This window comes from Hesperophylax consimilis, chromosome 20, assembly GCF_061612785.1.
Source record: "Hesperophylax consimilis isolate HC1 chromosome 20, BYU_Hcon_1.0, whole genome shotgun sequence".
NCBI lineage: Eukaryota > Metazoa > Arthropoda > Insecta > Trichoptera > Limnephilidae > Hesperophylax > Hesperophylax consimilis.
In genome coordinates this window covers 25,774,578-25,790,962 of record NC_142855.1, presented here as the reverse complement: position 1 = coordinate 25,790,962, position 16,385 = coordinate 25,774,578, and the positions used below count along the sequence as shown (strand labels likewise).

Here is a 16,385-nt window from a genome sequence, read left to right as displayed (position 1 = left end):
AAAGTCCTCATTGATATTTATCAGTGCGCGCTCGGCAGTAAAAGAATAACATCAATGATGGAAAATAACACATTGAGGTATCAAGAATAAGATTATTATAATAGGTATGATATTTCTTTGGATAAAATAAACATTTTCCAGGCGTACGCTGTCACGGTTTTGTTGGTTACGTTATTCCGATTTACTAAGTACTACACCTTCAGACAATGCGGTTTTAGTTTATCAACTCTGTGTTGAATGCCATTTGAAAGCTAATAGATAAATATGAACACCCTTTCAACTTTCAACCGAGTTGATCAAGTTTTTAGCTGAGCGACGAAAATTGAAAGCCAGTCTACTTTTGTTATTCATGTTTAAGTCATCGTTAGATTTTCTTTAGAACATATGTTTCAAGTCGCTTGCGATTTTTAGTTGCCTGCGGTCGAAAGTAGACGTTAGACGTCCCTAGGGAGTGGTTTATTTATGCGTACCTAGTATCTACCACCATGGCATTTAATTCAATGAAAAAATGTATTAAGTGGTCGATGATATGACGTTTAGATTTACGGATTTATGCCAACGCCATCCTTGTCTTTGGGATCAGAAGCAAGAAATGTACAAAAATGGGAATGCCTGTGACACTAATAATATTAATATTAATTTTGAAATGTTTCTGTTACTTTATAGTTATTATTATTAAATAGCACGTCTCTGAATGTTCATAACAAATTTCAGGGCATCAAATATTGTAAGGAACCCTTCTTTTATAAACAATGCTATCGTATTTTTTGGAACTCTGCGCATATAAGCTAGACTTGAAAAAAAATCCCCGTTTCCAGGTTTTAGCTGTCATTTTAGCGTATTTTGAAACTTTTTTTAGCGTAATATGAAAGTTTTTGCCGGGATAGCCGCGCGTATAACTGTGTCATCTATTTGAATTTTTCCTTAAATTTTAGATAACAGTACATCAAATTGTTCTTCCAAAATTCGCAAATGATTGCTATAGCTTTCGGTATCTTCTAATGCCATCTCTCAATGTAGCATTAGAAACACCCAATTCGTTTCTTCTTGTAATCCATTTTCTGGCCTACATACGAGGTTTTTGATACACTCAAGTTTGTTCCATAATAGGTCCGAAATCATAGGGACGCACGCAGCGATAACTTCACTTGCCATCTTGATTAACCTTTCCTCATCTGTGGTGTGTATTTACTACACATTGCTTCTAATATCTTTAATAACTCTATAAATATAATAAATTCTGGTTCAGATTTTAGGTATTCCTCCGTTATACATTTATGCACTGAATTAAAAAACAATATTCAACATAGTTTTCAAATTCAATTAAAAATCCGAGTTTTTTGTAAGAAATCGGGAGCAAATATAGCAATACCATCAACCGTGTGCCATTGCTACGCGAAGAGTGTGCGAGGAAATGACACGCTATTGATGTCCCGCTTTACTTCGCTATGCGTGCACATGAGAAATCCACTTGTCCCCAGTTCTATTTTTCTATTTAGACCATCGATACCTACGGCCGCATTGTGTAGCTTCGTCTCGTGACCAACTTGTGCAGGGGTACTAAAGTGATTCATTATTTTCGTTCGATAATTAAATTAATAATTTTTTGTAAGTACTTTTTCATTTATTTCCGAATACTGTGTTATACTTTTACCTTATATTATAGTATTGAAAAGTGTGTATTACGTAACTATTTATCCGTGCGCTTTCGTCATTTAATCATTGATCTAAGATTTATTTTTGAATATTTATTTCAAATTTTAGATTTTTTTTCTTATTCGTTATAATATTCAGTTAAGTAATACTGCGTTTTACATTATTTACAAAACCCTTCCATTTTCAGGAAGAATAATGACTGGCAGAAATTTAACAGAAGAAGAGATAGCGCAAGAACTTGATTATGATAGTGATATTGAGTTTGAAATGAACAATGACATATCAGATACTGAAGATTTGGTTGAACATTTAGAAGAATCGGACTCGGAATCGACTAGTGAAAATGAAGACGAGGGAGAAATACTGGTTTCAAAACATGGATTCGAATGGAGTGTATTACCACCATCATCATCGAGACGTCGGCAATGCAATATTTTCAACGAAACTTCGGGCCTGAAAAATGGTAGTTTATTAGCTAACGCAATAAGAGAAATGTTTGCTTTATTTATAAGCGCAGATATGGTTACAGAAATATGCCAAGAAATGAATCGTCAATTGGGGCGTTTACCCGGGAATATGATTGAGCAATTATACGAAGATGAATTATATGCTTTCATCGGTATAATGCTTGCTTCCAGCAGAAATCGCACCCGAAAACTAAGTTTGAATGAGTTGTGGACAAGTGAAAGTCCATTTTGTCAGCCGTTTTTCACGGCAGCTATGTCTCGAGACAGGTTTATAAATATTTATAGTCAGATCCGTTTTGTTAATAGAGATACAAGACGAGAGAAATTTGAAGCTTCTTCAGACAAGCTAGAGCCATTAAGTCGATTTTCAGTAAATTGATAGATGCGTGTAAATCAAATTACTCTCCATCGCTTGATATAACCGTGGATGAGCGTTTGGCGGCGTTTAGAGGTAAATGTCCATTTTGGGTATATATGAAGTCAAAGCCAGCCAGGTATGGTATCAAAATATGGATCGCTGCAGATGCTAAAACCGCATATATATGTAACATGCAAATATACAGCGGTATGATAAATAATAAAAGAGAAATAAATCAAGGCAATCGTGTCGTTATGGAATTGGTGGAACCTCAATATGGCACCAATAGAGGCATAACCACAGATAATTTTTTTACGTCAGTACCACTGGCGGACAATCTTCTATCTAAAAATCTGACCATAACTGGCACTCTCCGCAAAAATAAGAGGGAAATCCCTAAAGAGTTTTTGCCATCAAAAGAAAGGCCATTGTATAGTAGCCAGTTTGGTTTTACATCAAATAAAACACTTGTGTCATATGTACCTCAGCAAAATAAAGCAGTTTTGCTGCTATCAACTCAATTCCTTGGAAATGAAATAAGCCAAACCGATACAAAAAAACCGGATATAATTTTACATTACAATAAAACCAAGGGTGCCGTTGACACAGGGGACAAAATGACCTCCGAGTATTCGTGTTTAAGGTCGACAAGAAGATGGCCGTTTCGTTTGTTCATGGAAATGTTAGACATTGCTGCACTGAACACATATTTATTATGGATTCAAAAGAATCCGGAGTGGAAAAAAAATAATAGAAGTAAAAGGAAATTATTCATAAGACAGCTAGGTTTAGAGTTGGCTAAGCCCAATGTAATGAAAAGAAAAAACAGCACGGTCAAATTTCACAAACAACAACAAGATGCTTTCGAGACAGTTTTGTCATATTATCAAGAAACACCACCCGCAACTGCTGTTACGAATGATATTACGAGTGATTCAGGAAATGTACTAGTGTCCCGAGCACCGTCGAAAACTTGCAGATTTTGCCCAAACAACACAAAAAAAAGAAGCACCATAGTTTGTCATATTTGTCAAAAATCTGTATGCACAAGCCACAGAAAAGAAAAAAAAATATATTTCCTGCCACAATTGCGATGCAATTTAGATTAACAATTTAATATATTTGGTTTAAAATTTTTATTATTTTTAATTTCGCTGTATTGTTTTGTTCTTACATAATTTTGCTGTTATATTTAAATATAATGCATTTGGAATTTTTAATGTTTAGTTTCTCAATTTAATATTTCTTTTTACAAATTTGTTTATTTCATTTAAAAAAAAAAATTAAGTTTGAAACCCCTGCAAGACTGGCAGCGTAAACACGCAAAGCTGTGTGCGTATAGTCCAGCGCCCATCAGCCGCCATTGACCATTTGGTCACGGACCGTCGTTAGATAAGAACTCCTCGCACGTTTTTTTAGCATCTGCCGATGGTTTTTTCATGTTTTCAGATTACAATTATTATCACTTTTGACATAAAATATAATAAACATAAGCGATTGGCTATAAATATACATATTTTCCGATTTTAAATCGCTTATTTTAAGATGTGTATTGACTACACAGCACGGGAACGCGTGTATTTTTTTAGGACAGTAAGGGAAAGGTTAAAGTAAAGGAATTCAAATTTCAAGTAATTTGAAGCTATTTTTACGACAGCGTCGGGACGACAGATTTTCAACTGACAAAGCGCCCCTGAGAAAATGTGAAAGATACCTTATAGCTCATTTTAGCAGGACCGCACTTTGTAAGTTGGAACCTTGTCGTCCTGAGAGAATTTGTAAACATTTTTAACATTTATTTTTGGCTGATGAATGGCACAATATGATCTTTCCTAGGTGCCTACCTAGGAAAGATCATAATGTCTATTGCCGCGCCTTTTTTTATTGTTTCGGCTACCTTGTCTATGAAATCAAAGGCTGTAATGACGTCATCGGTTAAAAAATAGTGGACAAAATTTCCCCCTACAAAAGCTCGGAGTTATCAATCTAGTGATTGGTTTATTTATGGGCCAGTGTAAACACCGACAAGAACGTTACGCCGCGTTACGTTGCGTGGCGCGGGCTAAGTGTGATTCTGCTGATGTCATAATACTTGTCTATTACTTTATTATTGTCTTTGTAAAACTAACCTAATTTGTTGACTCATCCTTTTGTCATCGCCAGTCGTATCACCGGGTTTTTACTCTTTAATTCTACATTTTATCCCTTACACTGTTTAACCCACGAAGTTCAATTTATATTCCCATACTTGTGATATTTATAAGTGAGTTCTAATGCTTTTAATAATTACTCTAATCATTTCGGTAGTGGCCCTTATCGGTACACCTAAGTTAGGAAATCTATTGGCGTTTTGTTTGCGTAACGTTCAAACTGCCAATTTGACGTCTGCTTATTTCAATAAAGTGTTTTGTTTGCGTAACGTTCAAACCGTCAATTAGACGTCTGCTTATTTTAATAAAGTGTTTTGTTTGCGTAACGTTCAAACTGTCAATTAGACGTCTGCTTATTTTAATAAAGTGTTTTGTTTGCGTAACGTTCAAACTGTCAATTGGACGTCTGCTTATTTTAATAAAGTGTTTTGAAAATATTTTAATTATTAGTTACAAATATTTTATTAAAAGCGGATTAGCGACTTAACAAAGGGTTTACGAGCTTTACTTTACTTATAGTTAGTGTTATATTAACTTATCAGATGATTAACGACGAATCTTTCAACAGATTTCAAATGTCACCTTCAAGGTCAAGATAGTCACAATATGTAAATCCCTATTTCCAAATATGAGTTTCGCATAAGATATCATTGTTTTGACTTAATATTTCAACCAAAAAATATTTACCTCTTTCAAAGGAGGATTCCGTTACAACTATGTTCTGTTTCAGGTACATATATATTTGTTTGGGCTTGTACCAATTACCAAACCCTACCACAGCAGTGCCATGGATCTAGAAAACCAAGAAACTGTTTCCGTCAAGACGGAACCAGGGCCCCAGGAAGGAGGCGGATGTGTAATGCCGAACACGTTTATGGTTTTCGACCTCCCAGATGTAAAGAAGGAATGTGCGGAGAGTACTCAGACAGCCAGTTAGTTGCATTACTTACGTAAAATAAATTATATATTATTATTCCAAGTCCATTTTGGATTGCCATGGCGACAGAACATAATATGCTTGTTCACGCGGTCCTCTTTTGCCGTAGTAATTTTAATTTTTATCATGATATATATCTTTACCAGAACAGCCAAACTACAACATTAGTCAAAGTTAGTAATTTTTATTTAGTTTTTGTGAATTCCCCAAATGAGTCCTAACTGCTCTGAACCTCTTGGTTTAATTGGTGTATGTTGTAAGGCTGGTAGAAAGGAGGGGATGAAGATGGGGAGGTGATAGGTGTGAAGTCCTGGCTATTCAGATGGCGTCATTTCAATCAATGTTTAAATTGTGAATTGTTTATATTACACCAAGGCGATACCGAGAGTATCTCCCATGCTGGAACGCGCTACGAGAATAAATTGTAAGATGTTATGAAGCAATCAAATTCAGTTCAATTTGCTTGCGTACACTGGAATTTTATCCCGGGACCTCCAGATTACTAGTTGAGAGCCATACCCTACAATCACAGAAGCCGCTAATGCTCACAAAAAGTGCTTGATTCATCAAGTTGTCCACTTTATACTCATACGTTAAAAATACATATTGATGGAAGAAAACATCATTTTGTTGATGTAAAATGACTCCACACTGAAGGTGTTTATGAACAAAAACCTTTTCCTTCCTGAAGCGGACGTCCTGGTCATACTTATTAATTTTCTTCAATTAACCTTGAACTCTTTTCTCCTAATATTCACTACTACAGGGTTAATCTACGATTTTTTTTTATAGAAAATATTTTATTTAAAAATGTTTTTTTTTGTTTAAATTGTCGATGTACGAACATGTTGTTTTATAGCTTGCATTAATATGGAGACGATAACGGTCAAGGCAAAACTCGGACGCCGCGAAGAAAATGATGGGGGATTCTCTTGTATGGACATTGACATTGACCTGCAGGATGTAAAAAAGGAATGCTTAGAACGCTTTGAAAGAATTGACCAGTCCGGTAAAAATAATTTATTTTTGTTTATAATTTCTGCCTTCTTATTTTTTTATACATTTTTATCAATTTTCTGTTCTTCCTTATGCTTAGTGTTGATATTTAGTCGTGTTGAGTATTTATAATCGTATTTCTTTATTTTTATCTACAGATCTGAAGACGCAGCCTATGGAAAAACAATTACTTTGTCCTCATTGCACCTATTCCAACTCTCATAAGTCGATTTACAAAAGGCACTTAACCACCCATACAGGCAATCTGACGAGTCACATGCAAACTCACAGTGGAGTAAAACCTTTTTCATGTTCTGAGTGCAATTATTCTTGTTCTGGAAGTGGCCAACTGAAGTACCACATGCTGACTCACAGTGGAGAAAAAGCTTTTTCATGTTCTGAGTGCAACTATTCCTTTTCTCTAAAGGGTAATCTGAAGAGCCACATGCTGACTCACAGTGGTGAAAAACCTTTTTCATGTTCTGAGTGCAATTATTCATGCTATCAAAGGAGCTATCTGACAAGCCACATGCGGAATCACAGTCGAGAAAAACCTTTTTCATGTTCTGAATGCAACTACTCATCTTCTCGAAATAGCCATCTAACGAGGCACATGTTGAGTCACAGTGGAGAAAAACCTTTTTCATGTGCTGAGTGTAACTATTCATGTTCTCAAAGGGGCAATCTGACGAGTCACATGCTGACTCACAGTGGAGAAAAACCTTTTTCATGTTCTGAGTGCAACTACTCGTCTTCTCGAAAAGGCAATCTAACGATTCACATGTTGAGTCACAGTGGAGAAAAACCTTTTTCATGTGCTGAGTGTAACTATTCATGTTGTCAAAGGGGCAATCTTACGAATCACATGCTGACTCACAGTGGAGAAAAACCTTTTTCATGTGCTGAGTGTAACTATTCATGTTCTCAAAGGGGCAATCTGACGAGTCACATGCTGACTCACAGTGGAGAAAAACCTTTTTCATGTGCTGAGTGTAACTATTCATGTTCTCAAAGGGGCAATCTGACGAGTCACATGCTGACTCACAGTGGTGAAAAACCTTTTTCATGTTCTGAGTGCAATTATTCATGCTATCTAAGGAGCTATCTGACGAGCCACATGCGGACTCACAGGGGAGAAAAACCTTTTTCATGTGCTGAGTGTAACTATTCATGTTGTCAAAGGGGCAATCTTACGAAACACATGCTGACTCACAGTGGAGAAAAACCTTTTTCATGTGCTGAGTGTAACTATTCATGTTCTCAAAGGGGCAATCTGACGAGTCACATGCTGACTCACAGTGGAGAAAAACCTTTTTCATGTTCTGAGTGCAACTACTCGTCTTCTCGAAAAGGCGATCTAACGATTCACATGTTGAGTCACAGTGGAGAAAAACCTTTTTCATGTGCTGAGTGTAACTATTCATGTTGTCAAAGGGGCAATCTTACGAAACACATGCTGACTCACAATGGAGAAAAACCTTTTTCATGTGCTGAGTGTAACTATTCATTTTCTCAAAGGGGCAATCTGACGAGTCACATGCTGACTCACAGTGGAGAAAAACCTTTTTCATGTTCTGAGTGCAACTACTCGTCTTCTCGAAAAGGCTATCTAACGATTCACATGTTGAGTCACAGTGGAGAAAAACCTTTTTCATGTGCTGAGTGTAACTATTCATGTTCTCAAAGGGGCACTCTGAAGAAACACACGCTGACTCACAGTGGAGAAAAAGCTTTTTCATGTTCTCAGTGCAATTATTCATGTTCTCGAAGGGGCGATCTGAAGAAACACACGCTGACTCACAGTGAAGAAAAAGCTTTTTCATGTTCTGAGTGCAATTATTCATTTTCTCAAAAGGGCAATCTGATAAGTCACATGCTGACTCACAGTGAAAGAAAACCTTTGTCACGTTACGAGTGAAACTAATAATTATCTTTTCTGACGAGTTACATGCTGACTCACTGTTCAAAGTTTACGGAAAACATTTTTGTTTTAAATATTCAACTACATTGCTTTTCATCAACTTCTTTATGAAATGCAAGGTTATGGTGAACACTAAAAAATTATAATCGTTAGTAAAGCTAAGGTTAAAAAGCTTTGTTTAATTTTATATAGTTTGGAAGCAGATCTGACTCTCACACAGCTCGTGCATCTGCGAACGTTCAAAGTGTATCTCAAAAAGAAAAAATGAAAATGCGGCAAACAAGAACGAAACGATGGATGTGTTGAAGATCGATAATGCCGGCCAATTGGCCGCGCTTAGTTAAAATTGGACTAAATGACCTACATTTCGCAAAAAATATACTTTTTATCTAGTCCAACCTACTCTGATTCAATAACCTGGTTTAGAAAAAAAAAATATCTTTACTACATCGCAAGCAATTAACTGTCTCTCGGAGTGAACTCGGGACGGGGATATTGAACGATGTAAATGATCTCACAAACAGATATACACATTCATCATCAAAGTCTTGCTAACGACAGCGGATGCACTGTAACCGATGGTACCGAAAACTGAAACTTAGCCATTATTCTCGCTTTAAATTTTTAATTTTTATCGTTTTTTAAAAACATCTTCTGAAAGTTAAGCAAAATGGGCGAATGATTATTAATAAAAATTTTGTGATATTAGGAACCCTTTATTATTTATGTACTTCGAGCCACTTGAGTTTTTCCACATATTATTGTGACAATAATAATACACCATCGGTGTTCGAAAGTATACAAAAAACTCTAATTATTAATCAATTTATAACATTTTTCTTTGTACCTACCTTCCTCCTATGATAGCCAGCTATTAATAATATATTAATGTTATAACTTTTAAATGTAGGTACATATTTCAACTCGATTGTATAAACATTATAACTAACAATGTAAAATAGAAGTAGGCCGAGTGGCCCAGTTGTAGCATTGTGAAACATGTCATTTTACTAACTTCATTATTAGTTCTCATTTTCTTAGTAAATATTTATTTTTATTTGTTTGTTTACATTTATTTTTATAATTATCATATTTCCTTAAATCATCATTGATTACAAAATGTTGATTATCACCACACTTTTAAACACAAGCACTTACTTCTATAAAAGAAAAACATTTTAAAAAAATCAAAAGCGGTGAAAACTAATTTTACGAATTATTTTAGTTAGCATAAATGATTATAAATATATATATCCCTGTAAATTGGTTAATTATTAACTAAAATATAAAAACTTTATCCTATAATATCTTTTTGTATAAACCATAAATTTTTTTTTTTTTTTATGTATACATTTTTTTAATAATAGCGAATGCATCAGTATTAGTCATAATTTTCAATTATTAATGTTAGTAATTCATTTTTTTAACAATCAATAAAGCAACATTATTTTCGAAATTTTATTAATATATTAGATTTAGTAAAAAAACTCACAATTTAGCGCGAATTTATCCCCGAAAGATTAACATTAAAGGAAATCAATAAGAATCCAAAAGTTATAAATTGCTGACGATGACTCTTTTAAAATGAAAGCATATTTTTAATTGATTATTGACGTTAGTAAGAAGCACAATATCCTTGCGCCTCAGGAGTAGAGTGTTTAGTGAAGTTCAAACACGTCTGACAGCTATACATGATGTTTTGTCAGACAAGCAGTCGAAGGTCTCTTAAACGTATCGGAAGTTTTTAGTTATTTTTATAAGCAATAATAAAATTATTAGCCTGAAACACTCATCCATATTGAAAAATCTCCTGATAAAATATACATGACGCCAACGGGACTTGAACCCGTGTCCTTTCGATTTCCGGTCGACAGCTCTGACCACTGAGCTATGTCGGCTTATCTCTTATCCGCGAAATAGTTCAATATATACTAGTGTTTCATTCAACAATTACTGCTTATTACATTTTTTCACCTGAAAACAACCAACTTTAGTTTATATGAGAAAGGCATTGTAAGTGCTAACTCTCTCACTAGATGGCGTCGAGACAAATTGTCTACATTTTTTTGGTGAAGATACTAGAACTTGTCAAATATTAAATATTATTTTTTTGGACAAGTTTAAGACAAGATTTTTTATGCATAGCACAAAAATAATTGTTAATAATAAAATAATTGTTACCCTTTGTGCTATGCATAAAAAATCTTGTATTAAACATTAGTTTACCAAAAAAATAATAATTCGGAAGTTTTTAGATTCGTATCTCAGCTGTCGGAGCACAAATACCTGCCATATGCATATTTCTAACAGATGCAGACACCACCAAAAATTGTAACCGTACTAAAAACATTATCCAAGACATAATTCGGTCATCTGAGCCAGGTGTTCGGGTCACGGGAATAAAAAATAAGAAATAAATGTTGTTTTGTTTTATATATATTAACTCCACACAAGAGGCCCTGAAGAAAATAATTTCCTTCAGGGCCTATGTCATCTTTGGGTATGCTGTGTGGAGGGTCTTTTTGTGGAGAGGAAGGAGTGAACATGGGTCTTGAAGAGTCCCATGTTGTAGGAGAGAGGAAACACAGAGGTCGGCAGTTCGTTCCACAGCCGAGCTGTTGAACCTAAGAACGAATCGTAGAAGCGACCCGTTCTCATGTGACAAATGTCAACCGTGTTCAAATGTTGGGCGCGCGTTTGGCGTGTATCCCGACTACGCACCGGTGCCGAAGGGATCAATGACGCTAGTTCCTCAGAGCATCTTCCATTGTAATACCGATAGAACAAGCACAGCATACCTACCTGACGCCTGTGCTCTAAAGATTGCAGTCCGTTTGTTAAGATTGGGGAATCTTTCAAACGGACCGCCCGTTTTTGCACAGATTCAAGAGTTTTTTTCATGTATTTAGGGGCTCCGGACCAGAGATGGCTGCCAAATTCGACAGTAGGGCGCACTTGCGATTTGTACAGGGTCAGCAGTTGTGTACTATTAAAGTATCTGCGGGCCCTGTACAGTACGCCCAGCTTCTGAGAGGCCAGCTTTACTCTGGCTTCGATGGAGCCCCCGTACCTGAGCTGGTCACTTATAGTTACACCAAGCATATCAATGGAAGGCCTGTTCGGAAGATTGCTTCCGTTGAAGGAGACTAGATTATCATTTGAATCCCTTTTAGACGTAATCAGACAGGATTGGGTCTTTGAAACATTAAATTCGACGAGATTATTTTTACCCCTGGAGGAAATACTCTCGATATAACCGTCCATTCTCTGCTTCAAAGCCCTCCGAGCCGTTGGAGTTTGTGTGCCCCTTGGGGGCTTGTCAAACAAAAAGCTATCATGAAATGAATTGTACTGTCATCCGCGTAACAATGTATCTCAATAAACACGGCAATTACAAGCAACCAGCAAAAACTATTAAATGCACCCTGCTTCGACAAATCGAGCACAATTCAGGACCGACTATCGACCCAGCGATTTCCTATACTTATTAAAATTTTTTAGTATACTGTATATATTTTTTAGACTGACAAAGAATTTTTAAGGGTCTCAACACTCAGGAAATTGGACGAACCATTACGTGCTGTAACTTAAGTCACTTAGCTGGTGCTCGCTCAGGAAACATCGTATTTATGAAATGCCCGCTACCATGCGTAAATTAATAACTGAACAGTAGAAAGTATTTGTAAACTGGTTTGTTTGCCGCGTCAGAGATTTAACCGGACATTCATGCAAACATTGCGCAGATACCAAACCTATAATATGTAGACACTATGCGCTAGAAAAACACACCCGTGAGATTGGCTTACCTTCAGGCACTTTGGTTGGCGCTTTTGTTTTTTTTTAATTTCTTCCTATTTTTCAGTTTTGAATGTTTTTTCTAATAATTGATAGTCTACTTGGGAATATGAAAGATTTAATTTGGGTTTCGTGTTTAGTTTTCTAATTGTATCATGTAATATAAGACACGCGTAGTTATCAATAATATTGGTTTTCCCAAACGGTAGATATAATATTTTTTATTTCATTTAAATGTTTATTACACCAGATATGATCTATGCATGATGGCGTTTGGTTTGTAATTTCTCGAGTGCTACTATTTACATAAGATTTAAAATTGAGGTGCGTCATCATGTTAACCTTTCCTCATCTGTGATGTGTATTTACTACACATTGCTTCTAATAACTTTAATAACTCTATAAATATAATAAATTCTGGGTTCAGATTTTAGGTATTCCTCCGTTATACATTTATGCACTGAATTAAAAAATAATATATTACATAGTTTTCAAATTCAATTAAAAATCAGAGTTTTTTGTTAAAAAATCGGGAACAAATACACCAATACAATCAACCGTGTGATACTAAATACGCGAAGAGTGTGCGAGGAAATGATACGCTATTGATGTCCCGCTTTAATTTGCTATGCGGTAACATGAGACATCCACACTTCTGCAGTTGTAGTTTTTGATTTAGACCATCGATACCTACGACCGCACAGCTGTGTTTGTGCCAGCTGCCAGCTGCGCCGCTACTCGCTAGTCAGTTGGCCGCGAACCGTCGTTAGATGTGGACCCCTCGCACGTTTCTTTAGCATCTGCCGATGGTTTTTTCATGTTTTCAGCAATTAAATTACAATTATTATCACTTTTGATATAAAATATAATAAACATAATCGATTAGCTATGAATATTCATATTTTTCCCATATTAAATCGCTTATTTTGAGATGTGTATTGACTACACAGCACCGTAACGCGTGTATTTTTTTAGCACAGTAAGGGAAAGGTTAATGAAATAATTTTTTCTTTTGAGTTATGTTTTGTAAAAAATATTTATATTTAACTCACTACACACTTAAGTAAGTTTTCGCGGTAATTTGCTTAGATATTCACATAGTTCGTTTATAAAGTCATTTATTTTTGATTTGTGTGTTCTGTACACTATGATAATTCTGTATAATTTATTTCTTAATCTCATATCTATTTTTAGACAGTCTACATATTGTATATAAATTTCTTCCATGTCAGAAATTTCACACACATCATGAACAAATATAATTAAATAAATGAAGACCCCAAGGCAAGAAGTTGTTAACTTACATTGAAGGCATTCTGAGATATTTAGACTTTTGCGTTTTGCCTTATAATTTTTTATTTGAATGTCATATACAATGTACTGATCCTTCATGGTGTAGTAAACAAACCAAATTTACATTACATCTAGTAATATTAAGTAGTTTTCCAGTCTAAAAGTTAAAATAAACATGTTTTCTACAAAAAAATGTAGTTAACATGTTCATGCCATCTTCAGGGATAGGTGAGGAAGATACAGAATTGAAAGGCAAGAACATGTTAAATTCTTGTTGTTTTATTTAATCAAACAAATTAAACATTTTTTTTATATAAAGTAACTAAATAATAATTATTATTGAAAAGAAAAGGTAGCAGAGCATGTGTCAATTTTTTTTGAGACTTAAGTCTATCAATCCACGAAAAACCTCATCCAGGTATGGTAACAATTTTTGGATATCATTCCATTTGGCCGCATCGATTTCTTTGTTATCTCTCACTTTTGATGACAGCATTGGCGGGGAAGATAATGTTTCACACCTTTTTTTAAGATCCACTTCTTTCCAAGGCTCTTCTTCGGAGAGTGATTCGCGATATTTATAAATCCCGAATTCCTCCACTCTTATCCAGCGAATTCCTTTTTGAAAGTTAACCTTTTTTCCGATAGTGTTTTTTGTATTGTGTATAAAGTTCAATTGCTGCCCTAATTCTTTAATATTAACAAACTTATCAGCCATCATTGTCACGATGGGTATATTTTTTGTGTTAGCCGACATCATTAAATTTACATATTGGTCCACTGATTGAATGGACTGGCATCTATTAATTTTTTTTCTACCAATGCAAAATCTCTATCAGAGTCCATATATGAGTGACCAACCTCAGGAAATTTATGGTCAATTATTTTGAATTTTTTTGCTAGAATTAAATATTTCCAAAACATAATAAATTATATTTTGACCGGCACAAGAGTCACTCCTCGCAATAAGGTGAGACTTGTTGCTCTGAAGTTGCATGGTGTTGACAAAGGCCATTAAACAACTGGCAATTTCCTCGCTCCCTCTGCCCCCTTCGTTTTCACTCCAAACATGGAAATATGACCTATTTAACTCCTTTGTCACACAATGTAATCCCAAATTATAGAGCCACAGTTTTATTAAATAGAAAGCCACTTTGTGGATATCTTTGGGAGAGGTAGCGTCTTTTCCAAATCAAATGTGATGAAACAAGTTTCATCACATTCAGATGCCTTTTTCTTATCATGTTTTTGCATTTCAAATGCAGCTTTGTACATATTTACATGAATTTGGTCAGATTTTTTGCTAACGCAAGTCCCACAAGTGTCTGTCTTAGGCACACCAAACGACAAGTTGAAATCCTCTGTAAAGATTCTAGTGTAACGATTCAACGAAAGAGGGGCATACTCTTTTTCTCCACAAAACATATTATAGAGCTCATACAGTTTTGGGATTGACAAATCGGATGCGAGGTACAATTTACTCAATACTTTAAATCAAACTCACCAGTTTGATTTAAAGTATTGAGTATCTCATCTTGTTGTACGTATTCCAAAATTATATCTCCTGTACCAGTGGTAGTAGCGATATACTCTAGACTACTCTGATTATCTTCTGAAAATACAAAGTACAATAAAATAATCATTTTTAGTTCAATGTTCAAAAGAATTTAGTGTCACAATAAAGTATGTTTAAGTTTACCTACCATTAACATGACATCATATTGAGATATTCCTAATAATATCCCAAACTCAACATCAGTCAAAGAGTCTTGAACACTTTCTGAAACGAAATATTGTAAAGCATTAATGAAGGAATTTAAAACATAAGAAAACATAAAAGAATATTCAGAGTCACAGAGTAAAACATTTTTTTTGCATTTACCATCCATTAAAATTACATTATTTTGGGGTATTTCTAAATGCTTCTCAGGTTGTACTAAATTAGTGGACTCTTGAACACTTCCTGAAACAAATTAATAAGCATTACAATAAAAAAATTGTTGACTTTTAGACAGAAAAACACCAAAACAAAAATGATTCACCCATTTTAAAACTACTTTAAGGATAAATTAAGATGAACAATAATGTTTTATACAGCTTACCTGATTCCCTGATCATCTTTTGACACATCTTCACCATTTTTTCACCTCTCATTTTCGATGATTTTTAAATAAAAAAACACCCACTGCAAAACTTTTTAAAACCACCAAAGTAAACGTTAAAGTGAGTGAATAACATGTTAACCATAGAAATCTAAACCAATGTAGATGGGAAGAAGTTGTTAATTACAGAATTACGGCAAGAACTTGCTAACTTAGTAGTTAACAAGTTCTTGCCCTGATTTTATCAACTTAATGTCACAGAAACACGTAGTTAACATGTTCATCACATTGATTTAAGCATGGTCTTGACGTTTTTAAGCTCTGGCATGGTGTTCATTGGAAAGAGCGTATGCGAATTAGTTTAGAGAGCATTCTAACTCATTTTTTACGAAAATGTAAGTTAACAACTTCTTGCCTTGGGGTCTTCAAATATTTTTTTTAATCCGTGTTGTAATATTGCGATGCCTTTGTAGTTGAGTAGCACATTAATGTATTGATAATTATTTTAGTGCGTTTCCGTTAATACTATGCATGTGGTGATGAATGCAGAACATTAATATTTATCAAAAATTCATTTAGGTTTTGGCGATGCCATGAATGTTCACACGTAATATGAAAATGAGTTATAATGCACCATTTATCTTCTGTAATATTTTGACATTTTTCTTTGTTTATTTTCTATTTTTCGTCAATTTGTTTTACTATAAAAT

The 16,385-nt window shown here is 34.8% G+C and overlaps 1 protein-coding gene across 1 annotated transcript; it reads left to right on the top strand.

The window, feature by feature from the left end:
• The first annotated feature begins 1,851 nt into the window (after nt 1-1,851).
• On the top strand, nt 1,852-4,329 carry LOC149414431 (uncharacterized). The gene is made up of 3 exons (XM_089644171.1): nt 1,852-2,047; nt 2,983-3,425; nt 4,318-4,329. Exons 1-3 carry the CDS (start codon nt 1,852-1,854, stop codon nt 4,327-4,329), a joined length of 651 nt encoding a protein of 216 aa, XP_089500297.1.
• Nucleotides 4,330-16,385: the final 12,056 nt, after the last annotated feature.

Coding starts and splice junctions, on each gene's coding strand:
- LOC149414431 (XM_089644171.1), top strand. CDS start 1,852: ATGACTGGCAGAAATTTAACAGAAGAAGAGATAGCGCAAGAACTTGAT. Junction 2,048..2,982: donor AAAACATGGATTCGAATGGA/GTGTATTACCAC, acceptor AAAATAAAGCAG/TTTTGCTGCTATCAACTCAA.